Source organism: Ips typographus, linkage group LG8 (genome assembly GCF_016097725.1).
Source record: "Ips typographus isolate SLU linkage group LG8, UJ_Ityp_2.0, whole genome shotgun sequence".
Classification (NCBI taxonomy): Eukaryota; Metazoa; Arthropoda; class Insecta; order Coleoptera; family Curculionidae; genus Ips; species Ips typographus.
The window spans coordinates 2,111,783-2,139,395 of record NC_138429.1 but is presented as its reverse complement, the minus strand read 5'-3'; the positions used below and the strand labels follow the sequence as shown (position 1 = coordinate 2,139,395).

At 34.7% G+C, this 27,613-nt stretch overlaps 3 protein-coding genes across 10 annotated transcripts; 1 reads left to right on the top strand and 2 right to left on the bottom strand.

Annotated features, from left to right (window-relative positions):
* Positions 1 to 19: 19 nt before the first annotated feature.
* LOC145732832 (uncharacterized) lies at positions 20 to 1,507 on the bottom strand. The gene is made up of 3 exons (XM_081985352.1): positions 577 to 1,507; positions 374 to 520; positions 20 to 204 (listed from the first exon to the last, which is right to left on the bottom strand). Exons 1-3 carry the CDS (start codon positions 1,364 to 1,366, stop codon positions 116 to 118), a joined length of 1,026 nt encoding a protein of 341 aa, XP_081841478.1. The 5' UTR covers positions 1,367 to 1,507; the 3' UTR covers positions 20 to 115.
* On the bottom strand, positions 1,493 to 27,311 carry LOC145732828 (uncharacterized). 8 transcript variants are annotated; one of them, XM_081985343.1, is made up of 22 exons: positions 27,008 to 27,296; positions 25,780 to 25,982; positions 23,629 to 23,789; positions 22,889 to 23,104; positions 22,382 to 22,589; positions 19,072 to 19,232; positions 18,497 to 18,628; positions 18,267 to 18,446; positions 18,016 to 18,208; positions 17,781 to 17,963; positions 17,193 to 17,594; positions 15,609 to 15,823; positions 15,376 to 15,554; positions 15,192 to 15,324; positions 12,952 to 13,066; positions 9,375 to 9,464; positions 8,580 to 8,713; positions 8,371 to 8,505; positions 8,109 to 8,313; positions 7,906 to 8,057; positions 7,563 to 7,784; positions 1,493 to 1,853 (listed from the first exon to the last, which is right to left on the bottom strand). In XM_081985343.1, the coding sequence occupies exons 2-22, from the start codon at positions 25,856 to 25,858 to the stop codon at positions 1,674 to 1,676; spliced, it is 3,675 nt and encodes a 1,224-aa protein (XP_081841469.1). In that variant the 5' UTR covers positions 25,859 to 25,982; positions 27,008 to 27,296; the 3' UTR covers positions 1,493 to 1,673. The 8 variants fall into 8 exon arrangements, with proteins under 8 accessions (XP_081841469.1, XP_081841467.1, XP_081841468.1 ...); XM_081985341.1 differs by lacking the exons at positions 1,493 to 1,853; positions 7,563 to 7,784; positions 7,906 to 8,057; ... (2 more) ...; positions 8,580 to 8,713; positions 9,375 to 9,464 and adding exons at positions 11,164 to 12,135; positions 12,257 to 12,573; positions 12,634 to 12,829 and having other exon boundaries at positions 27,008 to 27,309; XM_081985342.1 differs by lacking the exons at positions 1,493 to 1,853; positions 7,563 to 7,784; positions 7,906 to 8,057; ... (2 more) ...; positions 8,580 to 8,713; positions 9,375 to 9,464 and adding exons at positions 11,164 to 12,135; positions 12,257 to 12,573; positions 12,634 to 12,829 and having other exon boundaries at positions 17,211 to 17,594; positions 27,008 to 27,309.
* On the top strand, positions 2,832 to 7,557 carry LOC145732831 (uncharacterized). The gene is made up of 5 exons (XM_081985351.1): positions 2,832 to 2,965; positions 3,553 to 3,825; positions 3,876 to 4,616; positions 4,668 to 4,887; positions 7,039 to 7,557. Exons 2-5 carry the CDS (start codon positions 3,576 to 3,578, stop codon positions 7,454 to 7,456), a joined length of 1,629 nt encoding a protein of 542 aa, XP_081841477.1. The 5' UTR covers positions 2,832 to 2,965; positions 3,553 to 3,575; the 3' UTR covers positions 7,457 to 7,557.
* Positions 27,312 to 27,613: the final 302 nt, after the last annotated feature.

Sequence of the window (27,613 nt, the reverse complement as noted above, 5' to 3'; positions counted from 1 at the left end):
ATTAATAAAAACGACACACTTTGGTAAAAAAAATATTTATTGCAATGTGTATGTAGTTTAATAAATAATATGATACCAACAGGTATGTATATTCTATATGCATGGGATGGGGGGGTTAGTGAGAAGCAGGTTTGCAGTTCGGATCAATATTTGGTTTCCAGGGAATTGGATTAATGTAAGTTACAGAGGAGGAAGAGCATAAGCCTAAAATGTAAAATAATGATGAACAAAGCAATTACTAAAGCTGTTATTCCATAACATAAAAAAGTTGCGTCATTTTGACTTCATTTGACAGTTGTGCCCACCTATCTAATTATGTCAATCCAGTTTACAGTTTTATCTTTGTCAATTATTTGTGACCAGTTTCACTTACTTTCTAACCCCTTATTCATTGGAATTGGTTTTTGTCTGTTTCTAGTACTTTCCAGCCATTCCTGATAAGCTTTTTCGTTCATCTCTAGGCGCTTTTGCTTCTCTTCGTACATGTGAATGAGAGCCAATTTTTCAGTAATTTTCTTTTCTACGGATCAAAAATTATCCCTTTTATACACAGTTAAGTTGTTGACAATCACTTACCTAAATCATCTTTTCTCTTTCTTCTCAGCCAGTGATTGAACTTGATTTCATTCTCAATTTTTTGTCTTTCCTTTTCGGCTTCCTTCAATTTTTCTTGTTGTTCTTCCAGTTCTTTTTGCGCCTTTTTCCGTTCTTCCTCCTTCTTTTTTTCCGCTAGCCACCGTTTGAAATTTTCGCGTTCTTTTTCGATTACCAGCAGCCGTTCTTCTTCTTTACGTTTTGCTTCCCGTGCCTCTTTTAGTGCTTTGCGTTTTTGTTGTCGTTCTTTTTTGGTTATCCAGTTTTGCACGATTTCCTGCTTCTCCCTAGGGTCTAGTGTACTGGTTCTATCAGTGTTCAAACAACTTAAAGACAGTTTCAGTTCGCTGTTAAAATTCGTTAAGCTGGACGGTTTTACTGTGGAACCGCTCATATAACTGTGTTCTGACTGTTCAGATTGTCCTGTTGTTCTGTAACCACTTTCTGGTGATGTTTTTTGATTGTTTTCTGGTTTTAGTGGGTTTGTCAGTGAGTGTTTGGATAAGCTTTTACGACTGCCGTCGTTCTGTCTTTTGTTATCCTTGTTGCGGTATTGGTCATAGTTTTCGTAGTCGCTGTCATCTTTAGCGTTCTCCTGGTCTAATAAACAACTGGTTTTTCGTTGTGGAAGCATTTCAGCCACCTCTTTTTCCACATAAATGGCTGAATTGATATATTTTCTAATCACTCTACTTGCGTGTTGCTTATCGTTTTCATTTAAGTCACTAATAGTCCAGCTGGTGTTGCAACCTAATGGTTGATTTGTAAGCATGTGTGTGGGCGCGGGTTTAAAAAAATCGCGAAAAAAAGCTGTAAAAAATATGTAAAAGCCACAATTTGCGTTGAGTGACACTTATAATGACGGCGTCAACCAAAAATCACATATAATTCAGGAGAGTTAAAAAAAAAAAACTTTTAGTGTTATAAATATAAATATTTAAACTTGTAAACAACATACTACTTTTTAAACTTTAACGTGAATATTAATTGCTCTTTAAAACAATTACGATATAAATCGTAGTGCAGCCAACTAACAGAAAAATAGTGCCATCAAATACACCAGTTGGTTTTCTTTAATGCTAAATAGTCTCCTCCTCTTCTTGCAACCTTAAAATGTCGGTTTTGTTTAAGAAATAGTAAGTCGGTTGTCTGCCCTTGAGGTCCTTAATTATCCGTTTCGCTCCAGCTTTAATAAGTACTCTAGTGATGCTTTCCATTTTTTCCACACCCATTGCATAATGAAGAGCCGTTCTCTCCAACTGTAAAGGTTATAGATTTGTGTTAAAATTTATTTAATATGCAAAGGTTAGTGTCGGAGATGGGGAATTATAATATTTAAATAGGTAGGTCGTAGCGTGTGGCAGCCATTGATTCATTTGGCTGACTGTAGATGGCGCGAAATACCGTATTACGGGGACGGGGTTAAAAAATGTTGGGAGCTGTTTTATCGGACTTTTTTTGAGTTTTTTGTCAGTAAACCAGTGTATTTTAAAATGGACCCATACATCGTAGACTAAATCAAGCCGCTTCGCCAAGTCGGCTCAGTTAAGCCTCGTAGTTATCGCAGCTTTTTTGAAGATTGGAAAAATATAGGGTCTGAGCCTATTTTAAGCATTTACTATTAGAAAAAGATGGAAAAATAAGGTAAGCCTTGTTCATAATACAAATCGACAGAGAAAGAAGCCAAAAAGCCGCTTCAAATAGACTTGGTAAGTTCAAGCCTGTTAAAAAAGAAACTTGACTTGACTTGAATAAGCCGCTTGAGATAGCAGCTTGTAGAGCACATATCGCAGTTTTTCAAGCGCCTTGATTAAGCCTACGATGGTCATATGGTTTGTTTTATTGTGCCCACTTACCAAACAACAGACAGTGACCACCCTGTTGTACGCGGCTTCATGGAAACGGTGTTTTCTCTTGCGGCAGTTACAATTTCTTCTAATCAGCGAGTAGTTTACATTTATAATGATTATTATATAACTTGTTGGGCCAAAAGGGCTTAAGTAAAAGTAAACGATTAAAATTAAACTCATATTTTACGCTCCTTTTTATTTAACCACTAACAACATATAACAGAGATCGGTAAACTACACACCGAACGCGTAGGCACTGTTCGTTTCACTTTTTCGCCAATGCGTTTTGAAGGTTAGACAAAGACAGACACATACTCGGACCACTCCGATTACCGAATTCCGCTACTTCGTTAATTGTCATCTGTGATATAGATTGACAGAAAATAGCTGACTTTGACAACTCACGTGGTTTTTATTTGTTTTGAATTAATTTTTTTAAAACAAAGAATATTATTTTGTAAATGCACAGTGCAACCAAACCTATCATCATTTATGACAAATATACGGAAAACTAATTATAGGTAAGGCTTTTTTTAGGGGAACTGCTATACAAACACTAAACGTTACAAACTAAGACAATAAGTTAAATACAAGGGTGTCCTAGGCGCCCAGGCCGGGGTTGAACCCCCCTTTGTGTTGTATAATTTTTTGCCCTAAGAAGCAATAGGTTAGAAAGAAGCTGAATTTCAAATCTAAGAGATGTATAATATAATATCATTTATTATACAGGCTGTTTCAAAAAATAGTTCAGTACTCAAGTACTGGAGAACATGGGGTCGCCTATTACTACGTCATTCTTCCTCTCTCTTCACATTAAACCCCCAAAATTAACAGAAAAATGTGATACTTAGGCTAAGTTGAGGTTTGAATGTGACACATTAGGTGCAAAATAACACAGTCTAAACTAAACTTATTAAGCTGACCTTAAACTCAACTTAGCCAGTGTTGGGGAAACGGACATTACTGAAGTGTCCTCCTTGCTAAGGCATTTAACAGTTTAGTTTAGTAAATACTAGATGGCGAAATCCAGTTTTCCTGTCTTTTTGGCCACATTTATGTATAATCCAACTCTTTGGTTTTAGAGGAGGATTTAATCAAATCTTTTTAGGGGCTAAATTACCTGTCAAAATAATGGAATGCCTACTTGTGGCATTATTGATATGCACCTATTTGCAATCATCCTTTGCTGCTTTAAACGGTTTAAATAACATACTGGTTGTCCTCCCTAACGTGGAGTATAACGAATTTAAAGAAACGTCTAAGTTGGCCCAACAATTCAGCCAGCAACAGTTTAATGTTACAGTGTTAAGTCCTTTTACTCTGCCAGAAACTGATTATTTGACTCATCTGCCAATTTCAGGTGATATTGAATTAGTGAAAAGTAAGTTACTACCAAGTATTTTAGGACTTTACTAAAAGCGCTATTTTTAGGTGAAAAAAATAAAATTTACGAAAACGATTATCATCGAGACTGTCCATGGTCGAAGCTAAAATCTGATAACGCGATTGGGCAAGCGTATTTAAAATTAGTGGTGGAAAGTGGCAGTTTTAAAAAGTTGATCGCTTCAAACGACACTAGATTTGATTTGGTTGTGGTTGAAGATGTTGGTGCTTTTGGGTTGGCTGTTCTGTCTGAGATATTTAAATGTCCTCTAGTAGCGCTCTTATCAGAGCCGTTGTCACCTTTCTACGATAACTTTGTATTTGATCAACTTGAATGGACAGGAGCTGGTGCTGATTTACTACGGACTGCTCATTATTGGCTCTTCAAAGAATTTTATAGGGAACTATTCATCTTTCCTAAACAAAAGGCTCTACTTGAAGGAGTAATTCCTAAGGGGCTGGACTTTATAGAAGCCTTGTATAACACTCGTTTGGTTTTATTGCCTAGTTATCAGTCAATTGGAAGATTAATGCCTAAATATTCTCATGTGAAGCACATTGGGGGTTCCAATCGAAAAAAATCCACAAATCACACAGATTTTGGCTCAAAACTACTACAAACATTGCCGTATAGCTATCTAACTGACTTAATAATGAAAAGTCAAAACACATCAGAGAATATCGTGGTTATTTCAACAAGACTGCCACAGATAGTAAAAACTGAGATTGAACAACTAGAGTTTCCGATTCCAGTGAAAATTGTACAGTGGGATGTCTATCAAACGGCTGGTAAATTTCATTCAGTGAAACATAGTGCTTATAATTAACTGTTTTTTGTAGAAAATCAGAATGTAAAATTATTTATCGGAGATGGCAACGTGTACGAAACCGATATTGTCGCCTCCATGGCCATACCCATTGTTTGTATATCGGAAAATCGTTGGAATCGGCAATTTTTAGCCGATTTATTGACTGAAACACATGATATTTTGTCGGCATCGATCAAAGACAAAGACCAGTTGAAGGCTGTCATTGAAATGTCACTCAAGGCACCTCTGATGTAAGTTTTACCCTAATTAAATTGTAATAATGATTGTTAGTTGATTTTTGCCATATTTATTTTCTTTTTGTAATTTTGTTGGAAAAGATACTTAATTCTATCAATTCTTATAAGCACTAGGTAGCTTTTTTGCTGTTGTTTCTGTTGCCAGAAGCCTTTGAATACTACCAAAATTCTCCTAAAAATAGTGAGAAGACTCTACAAGTGTCCTAAACCTTAGAAATTATTTTTAAATGGGCAGAAGCTTCTAAATTTTAATGGAAACGTCCTAAAAATTGTCAGAAGGCTCTACAAGTGTCCTAAACCTTAGAAATTATTTTTAAATGGGCAGAAGCTTCTAAATTTTAATGGAAACGTCCTAAAAATTGTCAGAAGGCTCTACAAGTGTCCTAAACCTTAGAAATATTTTTTAAATGGGCAGGAGCTTCTAAATTCTAATTAAAACAGCCTAAAAATTGTGAGAGGGCTCTACAAGTGTCCTAAACCTTAAAAAAATTTTTTTTAATGGGCAGAAGCTTCTAAATTCTAATGAAAACGTCTTAAAAATTGTGAGAGGGCTCTACAAGTGTCCTAAACCTTAGAAAGATTTTTTAAATGGGCAGAAGCTTCTAAATTCTAATGAAAACGTCCTAAAAATTGTGAGAGGGCTCTACAAGTGTCCTAAACCTTAGAAAGATTTTTTAAATGGGCAAAAGCTTCTAAATTCTAATGAAAACGTCTTAAAAATTGTCAAATGACTCTACAAGCGTCCTAAACCTTAGAAATTATTTTTAAATGAGCAGAAGCCTCTAAATTCTAATGAAAACGTCCTAAAAATTGGGAGAGGGTTCTACAAGTGTCCTAAACCTTAGAAATTATTTTTAAATGGGCAGAAGCTTCTAAATTCTAATGAAAACGTCCTAAAAATTGTGAGAGGGCTCTACAAGTGTCCTAACCTTAGAAATTATTTTTAAATGGACAGAAGCTTCTAAATTCTAATGAAAACGTCCTAAAAATTGTGAGAGGGCTCTACAAGTGTCCTAAACCTTAGAAATTATTTTTAAATGGGCAGAAGCCTCTAAATTTTAATGAAAACGTCCTAAAAATTGTCAGAAGGTTCTACAAGTGTCCTAAACCTTAGAAATTATTTTTAAATGGGCAGAAGCTTCTAAATTCTAATGAAAACGTCCTAAAAATTGTGAGAGGGCTCTACAAGTGTCCTAAACCTTAGAAATTATTTTTAAATGGGCAGAAGCTTCTGAATTCTAATGAAAACGTCCTAAAAATTGTCAGAAGGCTCTACAAGTGTCCTAAACCTTAGAAATTATTTTTAAATGGGCAGAAGCTTCTAAATTCTAATGAAAACGTCCTAAAAATTGTGAGAGGGCTCTACAAGTGTCCTAAACCTTAGAAATATTTTTTAAATGGGCAGAAGCTTCTAAATTCTAATGAAAACGTCCTAAAAATTGTGAGAGGGCTCTGCAAGTGTCCTAAACCTTAGAAATATTTTTTAAATGGGCAGAAGCTTCTAAATTCTAATTAAAACGTCCTAAAAATTGTGAGAGGGCTCTACAAGTGTCCTAAACCTTAGAAATTATTTTTAAATGGGCAGAAGCCTCTAAATTTTAATGAAAACGTCCTAAAAATTGTCAGAAGACTCTACAAGTGTCCTAAACCTTAGAAATATTTTTTAAATGGGCAGAAGCTTCTAAATTCTAATGAAAACGTCCTAAAAATTGTGAGAGGGCTCTACAAGTGTCCTAAACCTTAGAAATTATTTTTAAATGGGCAGAAGCCTCTAAATTTTAATGAAAACGTCCTAAAAATTGTCAGAAGACTCTACAAGTGTCCTAAACCTTAGAAATTATTTTTAAATGGGCAGAAGCCTCTAAATTTTAATGAAAACTTCCTAAAAATTGTGAGAGGGCTCTACAAGTGTCCTAAACCTTAGAAATTATTTTTAAATGGGCAGAAGCCTCTAAATTCTAATGAAAAAGTTCTAAAAATTGTCAGAAGACTCTAAAAGCGTCCTAAACCTTGGAAATTGTTTTTTAAACGGACAGAAGCCAATTTTTTGGCGAAATTACCCAATAAACATTTTCCTGTTATATTCATTACATGCGCGTTATAATTAATAACTTTTTTAATTAGTTACTTTATATTGTTTGGCAGGTTTCAATTCCGCTTAAAAACCCCGTCCTTAATAATGCAGTCTGAACGGGAGCACCAGAATAGTATGGCAGATGCTGTATATTGGATCGAGCATTATTGCATACTCCAACCAACTTTGCTTTTGGACAAAATTGGAATCAAATTCGATGTTCAAAATAAGTGGATAGTTATTGCAATTGTTTTGGTACTTATTGACATAGTTTTGTTTATACTGTTCTACTGGATTTTTAAGCATATCTTCCTTGATTTATTGAAGAATTGTTTTTCTGTAATTTTTGCTTTGCTAGTTTTTATGGTGACCAAAGTGTTTAGGGTAAAGGTGCTTAATAGCAGTGAGTATGATAAAGTTGAGAAGGAGAAACTGTGTAATAATAACCAACTGGAAAAATCTGATAAATTACTTATTTTGACAAGATAATTAGGACAATACAAATTGTCCTAATTTCTAAGTTATTTTTCTTGTTTTTTAGTTGTATAATGTTGCTGTTATAAATAAAGAAATGTTATTTTAAGTGTAAACTTACGTTGTCGCCTATTCTGAGGGTGTCAGGAAATGTGATGGCCAAGTAATCGACAATCTCTTCTTGCTGGCAAAGTACAGCGATGTGCAGTGAACATCTGCCGTACGTGTTTTTACCAATCGCCAGCAATTTTCCACTTCCAGTGTCATTTTCGTCTGCCAACAATGTCATTACTTCCGATATGGATCCCCGTCTGATAGAATGATGAACTCGTTCGCGTTTTTCCTGAATCATTACATTTTTATGAGCTACAATTATGTTGAAACTCTTCTGAAGTAGAAAAGTAGATTTTTTTTGGTATTTCTTCCAACTAATGAGATAACACACTTTACTCCCATTGACTCACCTCAAAAGTTAGAATTGATTGTAAAAATGTGACCGTTTCTGATTGGTTGGCATTAGCAACAACGTCCACTATAGACACATCCTTTTCGTCCACTATATCGGTAATATGGTCGTATCCATCCAGCAAAAGTTCTACCAGCTTGTTTGTGTCTCCTAAAAAAAAATTATCAAAACAGGCCGAGTGGAAGACAAACAAAATAGTACCGTTACTAGCAATATGTAAAACGTATCTATCAATTTCGATGGTGTTTTCTGGAATGTTGGCCTGAATACTGATATCCCTTGCTGTTCTATACAACTCGTCTCTGTAGGCTATGTTGATATCGGTCTCTAGAAGTAACTGAAATAGTGCGTTACGACCGTGACTTCTCGCGGCCGCAAAGTGAAGCATACTTTGTCCGTGTTCATCCTAATAAAAATACAAATTGTTCTATTAAACTCCTAATAAAGTTTAAATCATACTTACTCTAGTTGTGCTGCTAAAAGCTGATTCGACATCGGCTTCGTTGTCATTTGGTTCTACTGTTACTACATCAATTGAGGTGGGAACCGAGGCTGTTGGAGTTGTGGTTCCTTCCATTATTCGCTGACTATGATCTTCCTTGAAAACACACACAATCAGAAAGATTGATGCATTATTGACTCATCCAGTATTTGCATTAGAAATAACCTTACCTGTGGCAAACTAAATTTTTCATCAGGATTGGTGCGAGCAAAATTGTACAAATATGTAGCTAAGTAGGCAATCGGATCTTCTGGTCGTTTATTGGCTACTTCTGTTAAACCTTTAATTAGCGGATCACCTAGTGCTGAACAAAAAATGCTAAATTAGCTAAGGTAATATTTAAGTATGCTATTTAAAATAGATTCAAAAAAATTAATCAAAAAGTAGAGCAATCAGATGTCTTCAGTCTCCAAAACTTAAAAGTAAAACTTTTGGACATGATCAGTTTTTTTTAATGTTTTTTCTGATATACAGGGTGATCCAATGATTCTATCTCACATATTAAAAAAGTAGTATTGCTTTACGTTTAGTGGTTAGATTTAATTGACAAATTGAAAAATAAAAATTAAATTTCCGAACCGTAACAAAATTAGACAACAGTGCCTAGAAATTTTAACTTGTAATCATTTCTGAGAACTTCTGTCTAATTTAACTTCTAACCTTTAGCACCCTGTATATTCAGACAGAACCAGTGTTCAAAGTAATGCCTTATTTTTTTTGAGTAAAAATACAGAAAAACATGCTACAATCTATTATTTGCTAAGACAAAATATTTGTGACAAGCAAAGAAAGTGTAGAAAAGTGTACCTACCAATAGAAAAATATATGTTTGTGTGTTTTTTGTTTACCAACTATATTCAAAATTAAATTTGGTCTATTTGGCTTTTCCACCTGCTATATGGAGCCCAAAAAAAATAACAGAATTACACAGTTACATCAGTTTGCGTTATCATCAGTGTACTTACACGAGGCCAGGTATCTTCCTTCTTCGGTGGCGAAAAATGGCATATCGATTTGACCATTATCGTCCTTATCTTCAGTATTTGGCAAGTTGTCTGAAACCAAAATAAATCAATTCGAGTTATATGGGTTTAGTGATGGATGGACAAACATCTTACAGATTATAAGTTAGACACCACAAGAAATTAAATGTGCATGTTTAGGAATTTTATTAAGTCCTTTAAATGGTAACCAAAAAGTATGTTGAGTGATACAACTATACCCTAGGCATTTACGAAAATTATACCTGCTAATTCCACCGTTGAATGAATTTTAGAACGCGATTGGTAATCCTATGTCTTTGAGATCTGGCATCCAGATGTTCATTGTTGAAATGTTTTATAATATCGGCATACTCTCCCTCCATCTCGCAAACAGAACATATTCCAATATCCATTTTAATTTAACAGGTCACTCTCACAAGCTTGCTAAACTGTGGAACAAACGAACAAACCGCCAAACCGTCAACCATAAACTAATTTTTGAGGTTATGATTCTAAATTTTAAGGGAAAACCTGTCAAAAGTCACTTTTTTCTTAATTTACCGACGGAACTTCCGGGTACATATATTCGGTATATGGGTAAAATTTCAGAACGGCAATGGTAGTTACCAAAAACAATTTTCGAACGCTCTAGGTTAAACAGGTATCTACTGGTAGAATATTCGTAAATGCCTCCTGTAGAATCCAAATACAGGTGTGGTGTGGTGGTTCGCGTAACGGACAGAGAAACGTACATTATTGCATGCGCGGGACTAAGACAGAAAACGAAAAAAATATCAAGTAGGCCATATTTTCAGCGCGCTGTTGCCAAACGCCAAGTTATTTTGTCGACGGTATTTGAGTGACACTTGGCGTTTAGAAACAGCGCGCTGAAAATATGGCCTACTTGATATTTTTTTGCAATAATGTACGTTTCTCTGTCCGTTACGCGGTTTTCCCATGGTCGGTTTTGGATTTACCACACCTGTATATAAAAATGTATAGAGTGTTCCATTGAAAATAATAAAGTTATGGTCCTTCCGGTTAATCGGAATTACCATTATCTTGAAAATGTTTTACTAATAAAAAACTTGGATATTCAGTGCACGTGACTAAGACACACAAATAGAAATATACAAGGTGTTCCGTAATTATGGTAAAATATTGTATCAGCTTATTTTCCAAGTCTTTTTAGAGAATAAATAAATTTTTCTTAACAAAATCGCAAAATTTTCCTTATAGCAGGATTAGTAGGAGACCCTCCTCTAAAATAACTACTAAAATATCATGTTACACAATAATTATGAAACACTCTATTATATACAGAGTCACACAACTACAAGTTAATTTTTTTCAAAAGTAAAAACTGTAAAAACTCTCAGAGAACAAGGGAGAAATAGCTTTTTAGTTTGTTAACCCTGTATATTTTAAGTAGACAGTATTTGACCTATACTAAAAGGAATAAAGAAAGGACGGTGAATATACTTATTTAATTAAACATAAAATGCCACAGTTACAGTCTTACAATACAGAGTGTCCTAGAAACCATGATACAAATAAGTTTTTTTGACAGATCTCACAAAGAAATAGGTAATACAACTTACACAACGTAATAATTATTGAACACTCTTTGACTAATTTGAAGTATTGTTTCTGGGATACCCTGTATGTAACTAACTTGATTGAAAATTTAAAAATGTGCATTTTACGCTTAGTTTACCACACAAAATTGATATCCAATATAAGTACTGACCTATTAATCGATATCCATCCATTAAGAGTATGATATTTACAAAAAAGCAAGATAAACGTCTTAAACGATTGGCACAGTACAGACAAGTCAAATATACCCACAAAAATATGATGTGTCGACAGTATAATATACAAAAAATGTAAATAGGATAGTCCAAAAATTGGCACTAATTATCGTAAATTGTTTTTCTCTTTTTGAAAATACTGAGAAACATTGCGGCAATATGTATGGAATTACTCATAGACATGTCCTTTTCCAGTTGCAGTATATTGGACACCGCCCTAGCGAAATCCTCAAAACACTGCCACTCTGTAACGCCAAGGGTGATACGATTTCCCACTTTAAAAACTTCGGTAGACAGAGATGGTTTACTGTAGGTTAGTCCTCTAACAGCGCATAAAGATCTCAAATTATCGGGTTCTTTTAGTAAATTGGCACATTTCAAAGTCAAAACAAAATTCAAACCGCATCCAAGCGTTGTAGGTCTGGACGACAAATGCCCCAACTCTTCATCAAATATAAAGTCAATTTCCTGTTCAAGCACATTCATAATCCTAGACAGTCTGGAGTAGATCAAGCCAATATTTCCAGGATTAGACTGTGGCGTACGTGTCACGATTCGAATGTGATCCAGAACGTTCACGTAAATGGCCAAACTGTTGTTGTTGCTTATAAACACGCCACGACCGTAAGGCCAATGCTTGCCATGCAGTCTGTCCGATTCTGGAATGTTCCACAAGGGCAGTAACAAACTGTTACTGGCTAGAATTACTCTCGCTTCGGATGGTTGTTCCAGAACTTCAGTCATTGTGTAGTAACTTCCGCTGCCGTTTTCTTTTAACTCGTCCACGGTCGCGTTTGGATATAACGCTTTGGCCATTGGACGGCTCATTAGAATATCGGTGATCAAATGTTCAACGGATTCGAGTTTACTGGCTGTTAACGATTTAGGTAACTCATATCCTTTTATATTACGCGTACACTCTAGAGTTCCTAAAACATTTGTTTTGATGCAACTATTTTTGTGATTTACAAAACAGTGTTAAGTCCACATGTTCTGACTTAGGTGGACCAAAACAAAACTGTTTTTAAACAAACAAAAAAAATGTCTAACCGGTCATTATTAAACTTCCGGCCTGATCCAAATCAATATAAGTTTCCGCTCCATCTTGTAGAAATTTGGTGGGCGGATGAGGGGAAAATTTGCGTCTGAGATCCATACAGTTGTATTCTTTTATAACAGGATCGAAAAACTCTTGAAACACCTTGTAAACGTAGAAATCAGGTGCGACGATTCCTAAAGGAAAATCAGCTTCCAGTGCCAATCTCAGGCTGGGTTCTGACGGTAGTTTTTTCACACTTGGCCAAATCACATCGTACAAATTATGATCTAGTTTGGTTATTCTCAATTTGATTTTTTCAAATGTATTTCTATAGAGAGGAAACAATAAGTTCAAAACGTCTCAGAGTTGCCAACCCTCTGTTACGTACCGTTTCATTTGTTTCGATACAATAGTCGGTGGAGGACGTTTATTAGTGTTCATGTTTTTTACTGTTGACAAATTGGGTACTGAAACTGCCGAGAATAAAGAATTTCTCCTGCCCTGTATAACTACGTAACATTTATCCAACACGGCTATCATATCTTCATCGTCAAGGTTTTTGCAAGCCGAATATAAATCGTCTGCTGTAGAAATTAAGTTTTTAATTTTTCTAGTTCACTATACACATCTAAAATAGCGAGCAATCTAAACTACTAAATTAGTCGATTCTGAATATACACAAGAATGAAATCTCAATTATAAGTACCTTTGTCATTTATCGGGTCTTCATCTTCATTTACCTCAACCCCAAAATCTTTTAACAATTTCCGGTGATTGAAATCCGTTTGGATTTTCGTGTAGTATACAGGTGTACGGCCAAACTGGAAAGAAAACCTAGATGTTATCAAAATAATGTTGTCTGTATGGAATCTTAACGTAGAAAAAAGTACAAAATCGCTTGCAAAATCCTCTTGGAGTGAGAAAATGACTGTTTTAAGCACATTTTTAGAATCCTCATTAAATTTCCTATCTAATGACTTAAAAATACCACCACAAAATCATGTAAAGTCAGGTAGAAAAGTGGTGTCAAAATTTGATCTGCTAGAAACACAGTTTGAAAAGACAGTCAGGGACAAAATTGACTATAAAACCCACTTGGAGTTAGAAAATGACTGTTTGAAGTACATTTTTGGAATCCTCATTAAATTTCCTATCTAATGACTTAAAAAATCACCACAAAATCATGTAAAGTCAGGTAGAAAAGTGGTCTCAAAATTTGATCTGCTAGAAACACAGTTCGAAAGGACAGTCAGGGACAAAATTGACTATAAAACCCACTTGGAGTTAGAAAATGACTGTTTGAAGCACATTTTTGGAATCCTCATTAAATTTCCTATCTAATGATTTTAAAAAAACACCACAAAATCATGTAAAAACAGGTAGAAAAGTGGTGTCAAAATTCGATCTGCTAGAAACACAGTTCGAAAGGACAGTCAGGGACAAAATTGACTATAAAACCCACTTGGAGTTAGAAAATGACTGTTTGAAGCACATTTTTGGAATCCTCATTAAATTTCCTATCTAATGATTTAAAAAAAACACCACAAAATCATGTAAAGTCAGGTAGAAAAGTGGTCAAAATTTGATCTGACAGAAACACAGTTCAAAAGGACAATTAGGGACAAAATCGCACGTAAAACCCACTTGGAGGTAGCAAATGTCTGTTTTAAGCACATTTTTAGAATCCTCATTAAATTTCCTATTCAATAGCCAAAAAAAACAAAAAACATATCGGTACAGTCATGGTGAAAAGTGGTGTAAAAATTTGATCTGCTAGAAACACAGTTCGAAAGGACAGTCAGGGACAAAATTGACTATAAAACCCACTTGGAGTTAGAAAATGACTGTTTGAAGCACATTTTTGGAATCCTCATTAAATTTCCTATCTAATGATTTTAAAAAAACACCACAAAATCATGTAAAGTCAGGTAAAAAAGTGGTGTCAAAATTTGATCTGCTAGAAACACAGTTCGAAAGGACAGTCAGGGACAAAATTGACTATAAAACCCACTTGGAGTTAGAAAATCACTGTTTGAAGCACATTTTTGGAATCCTTATTAAATTTCCTATCTAATGACTTAAAAAACCACCACAAAATCATGTCAAGTCAGGTAGAAAAGTGGTGTCAAAATTTGATCTGCTAGAAACACAGTTTGAAAAGACAGTCAGGGACAAAATTGACTATAAAACCCACTTGGAGTTAGCAAATGTCTGTTTTAAGCACATTTTTGGAAACCTCATTAAATTTCCTATCTAATGACATAAAAAACCAAATAATAAAAAAAGAATTGAAAGTAGTTAAATTACAAACAGCATAATCAATTACTAAATGTTACTACTTTTGTTTAAGCTAGAAATTTATTCAGCTAAGAAAGCTCTATGCAATACATTATATCGCATTGATGATTTGTGTCCCAAATTGGCTATTGGGATGTTCAACATTATTTGTTACATAATCTGAATATTTTTCAGGAAAAGCCCCCACATTTGGTAAGACCTTACAGGGTGTCCAGCGACAGTGAGTGAAACGTGAAATTGTTTGCACACGTTGTTCCTCCACTTTCCACTTAACTGTCTCTAAACACAAACACCCTGTATGGTTCTATGGGTCAAAAGAGTTGACTTTTTGGATAAATTGATATTTCTTGTGTCACAGGATGTTAATTGGGGAACGGCCAAAAACGTCCCGAGATATTGACCTAAGCAACACTTTCTTATGTTAAAACAAACCCCAAAAAAATTCTTTGCTTCTTTTCCACCCTGTATAGTACAGTGGCGGTGCATTTAAGTCAGGGTCTCGATTAACAGTTTATTTCTGCTTTGGGGTGTTTTTGTTTTTTTGAATTATTATACGAGAAAATCAAGTAGTTTCTGTGAACAACAATAGATTAGACAATAATCAATAATTGTCAAGTAAATCTAAATTATTTTTGTTATACTCATCACCTTGTCTTTAATTCTATTGTCTGCTCCGAGATGGGTCAACAAATTGTAATAGTGACCATTGTCACGGATTACTGCTGCATAGTGCAAAGGTGTTCTGCCATTATCATCCTCCACATGAAGGGTTTCAGGAAATCTAGTAAAAAATTGTGAATTTTGGTATAAAATTCTTGAAACTTATTTATACCGTCCAGCAAGATAGCGTACTATACTAGTGCGTCCAAAAACAACTGCCACATGCAAAGGAGTAGCCCCATTTGGTGAAATTTTGTCACGCGCCACAGCAAACTTGCGACGATCTAAGGCTGCCTGCAAATCCCTTAAAACACCCTCTTGAGCTGCTTGATGAATTCTGTTGATCTTGGACTGCAATTATGATTATCTGACACTACTACAATATTACTACTCCCCGAAAGTTACCATATAAACGGGAACGTTATCCAGGAAAGCTTGTAACTCTGGATTATCACTGCTTTCTCCCACTAATTTATCCCCGTGACCGCTTAGAACAAGAGAGGCAAGTTGTTCCATGTTTCCAGATCCTATCAACGATTTAACGTCTTCATCTTCAGTAGCCGGACGTCTCGGTCCTTCATTGTTCACAGGTTCCACTTCGTCTTCTCCATTAACTATGCCTGTATAAAATAAGTTTTAAATTCTTTCGAATGACACATAGTTTTATACATTCATGGAAAAATTACCTATTAATAGCTCATTTTCAGAGATGAGCTAGAGAGATGAGAAATCAAAACATGTTAGTAATATTAGTCTTCTGATTCTTGTAGAATAAAGAAAGCAGAAAATGACTTGCAGCAAGTTGTGTTAGGCAGTGTCTTCTTGGGGATCCAGAATAAAAACTTCCTTTTCATCTTTTTTCATTCAAATATTAGTATTTCCAAACCCAAACAGAAAAAAAGTTAGTGAAGGGAAAAGAAGCCTGACAGCCAAACAAAACTTTTACAAAGGTACGTTTATGTTTAATATACAGGTGTGGTAAACCCAAAACCGTGTAACTGACAGAGAAACGTAGATAATTGCATGCGTGGGACAAAGACAGTAAACGAAAAAAATACCAAGTAGGCCATATTTTCAGTACGCTGTTGCCAAAATCCAATACCGTCGACAAAATTAATTTGTTGGATTTTGGCAACAGCGTACTGACAATATGGCCTACTTGGTATTTTTTTCGTGTACTGTCTTTGTCCCACGCATGTAATTATCTACGTTTCTCTGTCAGTTACACGGTTATCCTATGGTCGGTTTTGGATTTACCACACCTGTATACCTATTAAGTAATTGATTATTTTTTAATCAAAATAATAAAATAATACCCAATAACAAACAATAAAGACTCTATGGTTTATGTTCAGGTTGTGATTGTCTTTGTAGTGCATACTATTGAATATTCACAGTCTAAACTTAAATTGCCAGCTTAATAAATCAAAATGACTGCTGCTTCAAAATCAGTAATATTGAGTTGTTTTTTATACAAAAAAATCGAATTTTCATATATCTAGTAAATAAATAACACTTATTTGTTAGTGAAGAAAGATTGCAGAGGACCCAGAGGTAAGTAATTGTTTAACAGATTGTTGTTTTTAGAATTAAGTATAAACTATTACTATTTGTTATTTTATTTTGATCATTTTCTGTCAATTTTATATGACAAAAAAGGATGAGGAAATTTTAAAACTTGTTAGAGAGACCACTACCTATTGCAAATCGATGCGCTAAACAAAGATGGAGAAAAACCTCACAAGTTACTGAAAATGGTGTATATTAGTCAGTTTGAAACTTGTTCACATGATCGCATTATAAAATATGCTGTCTAGTGAAGTGTATTAACATTAACACACGTCAGTTTTAAAGCGGATTATATTACGTGTACTAAGGGTACAACAGTGCTATAAACGTACACAATGCTATTAAAAACACACAAACACATAAAACCAAACAAAATGCATGAAACAATAAAAAAAGATCACACCACAACATGAAGTTTACCTTCTATTACTCCTTCACCTTCTGTATCATCTTCAAGAAGCTTTTCAGGAGAGACCCTGTCGATTGACGGCTGTTTTAAATGATTGCTAGATGGTTCGCTTTTTTCTTCCTCTGATTGTTGACTTTTTCCACTGCTTTGTCTCTTCACTTCATTTTCTCCTTCATTGTCATTGTCTTGCTCTTCTTCTTCAGCTTCCCCATTAATCGGACTTGACTTCTTCTCTTCTATTTGTACATCGTCAATGTTTTCAGCTTCAGCTTCTTTGTTGTTCTGAATGTTTTCATTATTTGTAGTCTCTACTGTATCATCGTCAGATTGTTCGTTTATTGTTTCTGGGTGCTCCTCAGATTGTTCAGGAACTTTATGAGAATCGGGAACAGTTTCCGGTTCTTCTGACTGGCCTAAAATGAACGCACAAAATCCATGAAAAGTACTTGTGCGACATTTCAAGAACTTTTAGCATTTCTTTTCACCAAAACACTTGATTTTTCGGAACTAATTGGAGGATTTTGCTTAAATTACGAATTAACTTATGTGTACAATATCCGGCATTTTTGTTTGGTTACTAAGCCTATAACTTAACTCACCTTGGATGCTTTTGTCCAATTCTTCAGGTTCTTGATGACCGTTATGGTTTACATCAACATTTTCCTGCATTTCAATGTGTTCATCAGAATCTTCTTGCCTTGCTTCATTTTGAGGTGGCTCTGAAGTGGGTTTCTCCTCACTGTTAACTCTTTTGTCTGGCATTACAATTTTAGCTGGAATTCCTTGAAAAAGACTTAATTAATTTCAACAAATTAAATTATTATAATAAATTACCGTTATCACTTTTGTCTCTGCTCTTCCTATTATTGAATCCATTGGATATTAAGGCAGGTTCTGCACTTGAAAGCATGCACCAGTCAAAACTACTCGGTTCCTTGGCACCTCTAGGACACTCGGGTATCGTGTTCAAAACCTTCGTATCGAGTTCCGAGGCTCTAGTTCTGTAATAAGCTGCTGTTTTCTGTTTCTGTTGCAAAAAGTGTTACTTTTAGAGGACGAATTTAATAATAAACTTCTAGAGTTACATTATCAAGGGCTGATTCATCGGCTCCTCGACTAATTAGGAAATTAAACATTTTTTGGTCGTCTTTCAAAATGGCGGCATAATGCAATGGAGTTCTTCCTTCATTATCCACGGCTTTCACAGATTCAGGGACTTTATCGATTATGTAGGTGGCAATGTCGTCTTTACCTACTCCTACGGCCTGCAGAAGAAGTATTAAGTTTGGTATGTAGCTTTGATTGGAGTATGCACCTTATGCAGAGGAGTTAGTCCATTGCGATCTTTTGATTTCAAAACTGCAGCTGGAACCGGTGGAGTTACTCTGTTTTTCAAGCTGTCCAAGTCACCATTATGGACGTCGCAATGCACATCTTTGATCACTCCCTTAAAGAATTTAGAAATGTTGTTTTACTAATCGTTTGTATGGTGCTGCATAAGTTCAATCAATAGATTGTTAAAAAATAGCTGAAAGAAGTCAGTGCCCTTTGGTTATCCTAAGTGAAAAACTCGTTATTCTTCTACCCTTTTTAATTTATTCAATAACCCATAAGTCAGCCCATGAATCATTTTCCAGTAAATGCCACGGTTCAAATGTCATTAGACTGTAATCGAATAATAATACAAACTTGTGTGGCTAATAAGGGGTCACAGTTGAAAAGTCTTTAATAGGTCTGTGGTTATTTAAAATCGATAGACACAGAGTGTTTAAGGGTGAAAAAGTGTGAGGTTTTTTACTTTTACTTGTCTCACCAAGTAAATTAGAAAAAAAATTGAAATTTTCAAAATACTTTTTTAATATTTAATAAAGTATTTACAAAAAAACTTACCATTATGAAAGGAACTGCGTCCAAGAATTTCCTCATCTTTGCATTGTTGCTGTGTTCTACTAACAGTTTGGAGCCATGTCCATCCCAAATAACTTGCTGCAAATTGGCCATATTCCTCTGATGAATCCATATTCGAATGTTTGATTTTTTATAGTTAAGACCTGAAGTAATAAAAAATGCCTTAAAACATTGATCATTTTTTTTTAGTATAAACTTTAAAACTTATAAAGATAAAGAAATAAGAGAGAATCCTTGCAGAGGATTCGATTTTCTTCTGTTCTTCAAAAATTTTTCCCGTTTGTGGTTCAGTTCATTTATTTGAGCGAAAACTTTATTAATTTAACCGTCATTTAGTAACTACAAAAGTTTTTTTATTTTACATTTATGTTACACTAACCTAGTGATCCGTTGTCTTTCATGATTCACTTTTTCAACACTTTCGACACGCACCAGGACATCGACTGACTGACGTTAAAAACGTTGAAAAGCGCACAATTTTCTTCGTATCTATTTTTCCATACAAACAAAAATGATCATGTGACGGCCGAGAAAGTTAATTATTTAGTATTGGTATCGATTAAAAGGGTGTTCTTTCTCCTTTTAACCCCGATTTGTTGACCGGATATTGATTGATACGAGTTTACTGCAAAGTGATTTCCTTTTCTACAACGGTTTAGTCAGTTCTAACAAATTACAATAAATTATTCGATAAAACGTTGATTTTATTCACTTCTCTGTGAAATTCTAATTATTTTAGTGTGCTCGAACAGAATGTGACACTTTAAAGTCGTTTTTGGCACTTTTAAATGATTTCTAGCTCTTTCTAATGTTTCAGAGGCTCCTAGCACATTAAAGTGGCTTCTGGTACTGTAAAGTAGCTTCGTACACTTTCAAGTGACGTTTCGGAGGCTCCTAACACTTTCAATTAGTTTCTGACACTTTCAAATGTCTTCTAGCACTTTCTAATGATGTTTCAGAGGCTTCCGGTACTTTAAAGTCCTTTCTGGCACTACCAAGTGGCTTATACCACTTTCAAGCAGGATTTAAGTGGTTTCTGGCACGTTTCGGAGGCTTTTAGCGCATTGAAATAGCTTCTGGTGCTTCAAAGTAGGTTTTGGCACTTTGAAGTGAAATCTAATGCTTTTAAGTTTCTTCTGACCCCTGTCATATTTAAGTGGTTCATACTGACACTTTCAAGTAACATTTCGGAGGCTTCCTGCGCTTTCCAGTGGCTTTTGACACTTTTAAGTAGTTTCTGAGTCTTTTGGCAAATCTAAGGAGGTAGCATATCTGCCTTTTTTCCTGTCAAGTGGTTTTTGGTACTTTCCAATGGTTTGTGGCACTTTCAAAACAGACAGTTGAACAAAAAATATTTTATAACTTTTACGGCTGAATTTAACCGTTTTTGAGATATTAGATCTGTGACACGTGACACACAGGCCAATTGACATTTTTATTTACTGTGTTTGGCTCTAAAGCTTGTTGGATTCGTAGATCTAAAAACTATATAATAAGCATACATTTTATCATCAATAATAGATAAAACCAAATCAATTGTACTATTTTTGGTATTTTTTTTTACCCATGGCCTAGATAAGACAAGTAAAACGTTTCTAGTTACATTTATAAATTTAGCGAAAACACTTTAATATTTGATTGAGCCACGTTGCCACCAATTCGTCAAAAATACGTTATGGAGGCCATGAAACGTGGTATTAATAATAATTGTGGGTTACAAACAAAATAAGAAGTGAGTTAGTCTGAAAGACAAGGTTATCGAAACAATATCACTTTCAATAGTATAAAAGTTCTAGATTTAACTTGTAATGTTGTTATGGTGGCCATTTGTTGATTCTTTATCCAGTTCTATAGAAAAAACAGAGATTGGAATTACTTACATTAAATAAACTATTTTTCTTAAAAATTTAATGACAAATTAAAATCCCACAAACATCACGGTGCATGTAAAAAACCAGCATTAAGTTAATCTGCTGGTTAAAATAAACGCCCATATTATTTGCAAACCCTCTATTTTGCGATAACTAGCAATTAGGGTTGATAAGGAGTCACTTTAACTTCTAATTAACTCGCATAATGGTAATAAATCCATTTGGACGTGTTTATTGTATTTCGAATTAGTTGGTGACAGGTAATTTGTTATTTTACAGGGTCGTAATCAAGGGTTTAATTACTTGGATCGTTACAGTTTGTATGTGAGTGAAAAAGAAAAATTATACAGGTGTGGTAAAACAGAGAATAGAAATTCTATGCGCGGGACAAAGACGGAAAACGCAATAAAAAGTCTAGTAGAAGCAGTGTTGTCAGTTTTTGCAATATTTGTGTGCTACTAGGGATATAGTTAACTCTCTGATCTGAGTCTAGAAGTTCAGTTTTTTATACAACACCTCTTACAGTGCGGCGTTTGTGATTGGTCAAAAAAGCAGCTTTTTCTTGACCAATCACAAACAACCAACAATGGCCGCTAATAATCACCCATCTTTTTCTGACATATGTGTCAGTCTAAACAATTAATGAAAGTCTAGTCTAAATCTAATCAGGTAAATCAAGACAGCTTACTTTCAATTCCAAAATTCTCCGTCAGAGGCAGTTTTTGACATAAAGTCTATCTCAGGGCTAGCCGCAGTGACGTAATAATTGTCGTTCCTTGTCTATTAGTTCCGATTTGAACGAGACGGAATTTTGACGTCATTAACGTATGTTCTTCGGGAAAATTCGGAGTTGGCGCTGCCCGCGACGTCACTTAAAATTTATAATTTTGGTTGTTTGGTGTTTCCCTTTTCCCGTTGCAACTTAAATTTATCGATTATAGGTTATTATTTTGTGCGAGTTGTATTTGTGTTTTTCATGTTTTGATATTTTAGGTAACCGAAAATGTCTAAACAATTCAGTGAGATCGAACAGTGGCCGATTTTGCGGCTGTTTCATGTGAAGTACAGAAAGTTTGCTGCTTACCTTAATTTGCAGGTTTACCATCAAGAAAATAACACACCCAGTCCAGAATCACTACCAACAGTACCAGCCTGCACAATTCAAGTAAATTAATTACGATTCTGATTTAATTTTTCCGCTCTTAGCTTAACCTCACTCTTGTGAGTTGTCAAATGGGTAAACAACTGAAGCACTGTCAATGTCAATTGTCAATGAATATGTTTCTGTCCTTTGTTAATCTTAAAAACACACTGATGCCATTGCTCTCTATAACCGAACTTTACAATATGTCTGGCTTAACGGAATCAAAACTTTTTAAATTACCGGGAATATGGAACGCTCGAGGTGGCAAAATACTTACCATCTAAAGATGCTGTGGTTCTTCTGGAAGCAGCAGCTGATTTTGAACAGTGAGGCAATTCCAATTCTTGTAAATGACAGGAATAGTATTTGGTCGTGTGGCCTCGATAATCAACGACGTTCGGATCGGCTCCTGCCAACGTTAAAAGTTTTTGGGCGGCCAATGGTTCTTTACACATTAACGTATAGAAATATGGGGTTCTACCTTCCTGAAATAAGAAAACTATAGTTCAGGCTACTTAAAATTATACGTTGATTGTTAAGTTATTATTCGCGCACTGGATGGGCACGAGTGCGTGCATTGTCAACTTAAAATGAATGTAAATGACCGGGGACTCGTACAAATTCATTTCTTTCGTGACGTAAATATTTAAATATTATTTACTACACCCCATTTACATTAGGATAATAGGGCCAAAACGTCAATTATTATTATAGTGATTGTGTCGCTAGACATGCTTAAATTGTAATTTTGTTAGGTGAGCAAAAAAATATAAATCATACTTACAGAGTCTTTTAAATTTACAAGGTGTGGAAATTTATCTATTAACCATCTGTATATGGACTTTAGGTCGTAGTAAACGGCTTTGTGTAGCAAACCAACGCCACTTCGATCCTTGGCCATTACGAGTTTTTTCTTTTTTTCTGGTTCCTCGTCCAAAATTGACTGGAGTTCCGATAATCGATCGCTATTCAACGAGTCGTGCAGCAAAGCAATTTTGGACTGAAAAGTAACACGTAAATGCCAGTATCAGGTTTAAGTAATTATTTATCTACTCCTTCAGGGATATATTGGTTAATTGCTTGAAACAATTTAAATCAATATTGAGAAAATGTTCGTGTTATGTGTTCATCATGTGTCCAGAACCTTACTCCGGAGCTTTTAACCCTGAAAACTGTCAAATTACGTCATCATGACGTCAAATATAGATAACCGTAATTATTCATGGGAATTGTAATTTGGAAAAGCAAAAAATGTGTACGTTGTAATAACGAGATGAATTAATTTTAGTTGGATTTATTCATAATTATAAAAATGGTGGTTGTCAATCAAAATCTACATTTCTCCCCCTCTAATGACATTTCTCTGTCATTCTGCAATTGACATGACATTTACAAAGCAGTGTTGCCATACCTCATTAGCAATTGACTACAGTTGCATTAATTCGAAAACAGCGCTAAACCATTTTGCTATTCAAAAAAGTTACTTTTCGTTAAGATTTGAAAAATACAAATAATTTAACTTACCATTAAAGCAGGAACCGATTTTAAAAAAGTGCGTGTTTTGTAATCGGCCGAGTATTCTCCAATCAATTTTTTTCCTTGTCCTTCGTAGACTAACTGCTCCAGTTTTTCAATATCCCCATTTCGAATTAGTTGCTTTATATGTGCCGCTGAGACTGATAAAACTAAAAAATAATATTCAATACTTCAGCTTAAAACGAACCAACAATTTTAATAACAACTTGACAAACATTTACTATCTGTTTTGGATCTTATTAACAGTCGAACAATTTGCGTGCAAGGCCTTTTGATGTCTCAAAGTTAATTTACTCCACACTAAAGCTAAATTTATATGGGAGAACGCATTTTACATTTTCTATTTAGGTTGTAAAATTTATTTACTTTGTTGATCATTATTCAAGCATAAGGTGCCTAAATTCATCGAACAGTTGTGCATCTATTTACCGCTCCCTGATCATTAGCCATATACACCACGTCAATCATAATAAAATTTTCGGGAAAGTGTTAGTCATCCAATGTCTGGCTAAATTAGATATTTCTGGGATATCTCTATACAATCAAAGTTCAATTATGAGATAGTTTTAGGTTTATTTAGTTTTCTTTGAGAGGTGTTTTATGACCTAAATTACTCAAGAATTATTCGAAATTTGCTACAAAGAATTGTGAAATCAGCAAGCAATCATTCTGCTAAGGAAAGAGGAGTAATCTAAAAATTTACCACAGGCATATGAGTTGAAATCAGTTTGAAACCACTCTGTATAGTACAGGGTGTCACCTACTTCCTTCCTGAGATATTTTTATAAAATCTATTTTTTTTTTGTTTATTCAATTGATGATATAACTGAACATAAACGATATTTCATAGTATTTCCACTTTTCCTTCTCTAAAAGCTCAATTTTCGGTAGATTGAGATACTAACCGATATTTTAAAATGTTGTTAAAGCATTTCCCGACTATTCTCAGTTATTCTAGTCAATTTAGGCTACTAAATTGACATTAATTGTAAAACCGGTAGATTATTGAAATTTGACTTTTACCATAATTTTAGTTACATAGTAACAATATTAAACAACAAAATGAATTATGTACTCACATATTTGTAAATAAGATTGTAGTGTAGAGCTCGAATCAGATGAGAAAAGGCCACCGCATCATCAATGACGCAGTTTTTAAAACTATTTCTTTCTCCTTCTACAGTTGCCGTCGCATTAGATATAATCAGAGGCGTCCTATTAAAATATTCCCGAAAATATATTGTTAAGCAACAAAGCAAAAGCCACTTGGCAACGTAGTACGGTTTTTACTTGGACACAATTAAAACAGATGCGGCAGCGGCCAGGGACATTTGGACCTTTTTATATGCTTTTACTAGCCGGCACTCTAAACGGTGTTGCCAAGTTTAAAAAAATGTAGTGGCGGACAGGGAGACTTAGGGGGTTAGGTTAGGTTCCGTTTTAGTCTGGTGTTTTGATTGTATTGTTGATGGTCGCAGTTGAAGTTCACATAGTGTTATGAATAAAAAACGTTATTTTTTCAAAATGTCTTTCAAAAAGGTTGGAAAGAAAGGTGTTATCATATACAGCCAAGGCCGTGAAATCGTCAGTAACGTCTTACAATTTATGAAGAAAGAAGCAGAAGGAGTTTCCATTCCTTTGAAAAACTTGTTGTCTTTTATTTTCTTTATTAAAAACGACGAAAATGTTTCATTTTACTGATAAAATAATAGCACGCCACTGACTGGCTGCAACAACTTGGAAAGTAACGAGAGCAGCAATATTTAAAGCGAGACGTACAGAGATCGTGACATCATCGTTTGATGACGCCTGTGGCCTTTTCTTAGCTGATTCGAGCTCTAAATGTGACACTTAAAAACAAACCAAAATTCGGTTTTTCTTTAACGGTTTCTTCTTTTTCAAGCTCCATGCAGCGAGCAGTGCGTTTTTGACGTCACAATGACGTAACTTGACAGTTGGTCAAATTATGGTTTTCCCTAATTACGTCATCGTGACGTCAAAAAAGCTCATCATTGCCCGTAAAATCTTCCTATACAGAGATGGTTCAGAAACAAAAATCAATATAACAGTTTCTCGTAAACTCTACAGGGTGTTATAGTTAGATTTGTTTTCATATAATTATTAATTTATATTACTTACTTCGTGGGGGATTGCAGTGAACATACAGACCATTAATTCCTTTACTATCAATCCCCAATTTGTTCTTTGATAGGGTCATATTGACGCAACTAACACCTCCACATACGATTCAAGTAGGATATCATTGCAGAGACTGCAAAACTCTTCTTCGTCCAATTAATTTATTTAAAATAAACCATAACGTGGACGTTTCCCATATTTTCCTGGAACAAAATTATTATCATTTATTTGTTTATAAACTTTACTTAACTAGTTCGTTTCATTTAAAAGGATTTTCGTTACTGCTGCACTGCTATACGATATAAAGGTCACAGTACACGTTTGTACGCGGAAATTTGTGTATGAACAGTTACTAGCACAATACACCCCTTAATGGTGTATTATCGTAATAACAAAGAGTCGGACATTTTAGTCAAAATGCTCGACAGATGCTCTATTAATTATTCTTCTAAAAAAACATTACAGTTATAATATAAATTTTTAAAGCAAAAATTTGCTTTTGACATTAGAAGCTAGTTAAAAATCACTTTTACTTTATAGCATTTTCTTTACTTATGTGTAGTTAATGGGAGTTTTAATGGGTCTGTAAAATCAACAAAAGGCTAGATAGGAAATATTTAATTATTAAGCCCCGCAACCACAAAGATACTCATTAATAATACACACAGGTTATCAGCCATCACGACCCTTAAACCTAAATTGGCTTATTGTCCTGTTAAAACATAACTGTAGTTAATTAATAGGATCAAACTAGGTGGTTTGCTTATGTCTGATATTTTCCCATTTAACAATTAAGTCCTTGAATTAATTTTTAAAATAAACTGGCTTGAATGGTATTACAAATAAAAATTATTGTAGTTTTTTCTGGAAGGACTCGAATAAAGCACAGTTTGAAACTTTTTTTGACCAATCACAAACCACAAACATTGCTGGAATCGTTAGGTCTGCTCGCAGAGGCAATCTGATTTCCAACTAAAAATCAAACATTTTTGGCTATTATTGGTTGAATCAAGCTCAAGTGACATTGACATTTTCCATGGCCAATAGCTGGACATTATTTTTCTGATTATTATTTGGAGATTATTTCTGCAAACAGACCTATTGTAGCTGCGCTATTTTGACAAAAACTGACACACGAATGAATTGATAGCCTCACGTTTTCTGAAAATGTTTGAACTAATTTTTCTGAACTCAGAAAAATTTAATAAACCTGTCTTTTTAAACTCACCTGAATACTTTCTAATTGACACTAATTGCGTTTTTTGTTTCAGTTTTACTCTCGTTACTCTGAATGTTACTTTTGGAGACGAACTGCGTCGGAAAACCAAACTTTCCGGCTCAATTTTGAACGTGCTGGTTTAGAGAGCTGCCCGATAAGGAAAAACGTACACGCGCATCAATAATCGTGGATGTCCAAGCGGCGGACAACGAGCAACACAAACATTTACTCGCCTTTGTATGGACTTTCGATTGCTCGATCGCTGCCAAATGCTAATTTATTAACAAGATTTCAAACAAACTAGCAGCATGACTGCACGATAGCAAATTGATTATCATTTGTAGCCAAGTTTTTTCAACTCATACAAAAAAAGTTAACAAACAATAATAAAATTTCTACTACACTAGAAAAAGTGAATAACTAACACTTTTCTGTTAACTACTACGTCATTATAAACAAACAATTACACACACAAATTACATTTTTTTTATTATCCGTTTTAGTAAAAAAATCTTCAAATTGAAATAGCTTAACGGATTTTATGGTGGGTAGGCAACCAGATTAACAGCGAAAAGAGCATGTTCCGAGTTTAGTGATTTCTTAACGCACCCAATG

Coding starts and splice junctions, on each gene's coding strand:
- LOC145732832 (XM_081985352.1), bottom strand. CDS start 1,366: ATGCTTACAAATCAACCATTAGGTTGCAACACCAGCTGGACTATTAGT. Junction 521..576: donor AAAGAGAAAAGATGATTTAG/GTAAGTGATTGT, acceptor TTTGATCCGTAG/AAAAGAAAATTACTGAAAAA. Junction 205..373: donor AATGAATAAGGGGTTAGAAA/GTAAGTGAAACT, acceptor TTTACATTTTAG/GCTTATGCTCTTCCTCCTCT.
- LOC145732831 (XM_081985351.1), top strand. CDS start 3,576: ATGGAATGCCTACTTGTGGCATTATTGATATGCACCTATTTGCAATCA. Junction 4,617..4,667: donor GGATGTCTATCAAACGGCTG/GTAAATTTCATT, acceptor TGTTTTTTGTAG/AAAATCAGAATGTAAAATTA. Junction 4,888..7,038: donor TCACTCAAGGCACCTCTGAT/GTAAGTTTTACC, acceptor ATTGTTTGGCAG/GTTTCAATTCCGCTTAAAAA.
- LOC145732828 (XM_081985341.1), bottom strand. CDS start 25,858: ATGACCCTATCAAAGAACAAATTGGGGATTGATAGTAAAGGAATTAAT. Junction 18,447..18,496: donor GACTAACTCCTCTGCATAAG/GTGCATACTCCA, acceptor CTTCTTCTGCAG/GCCGTAGGAGTAGGTAAAGA. Junction 17,595..17,780: donor ATTGGACAAAAGCATCCAAG/GTGAGTTAAGTT, acceptor CGTTCATTTTAG/GCCAGTCAGAAGAACCGGAA.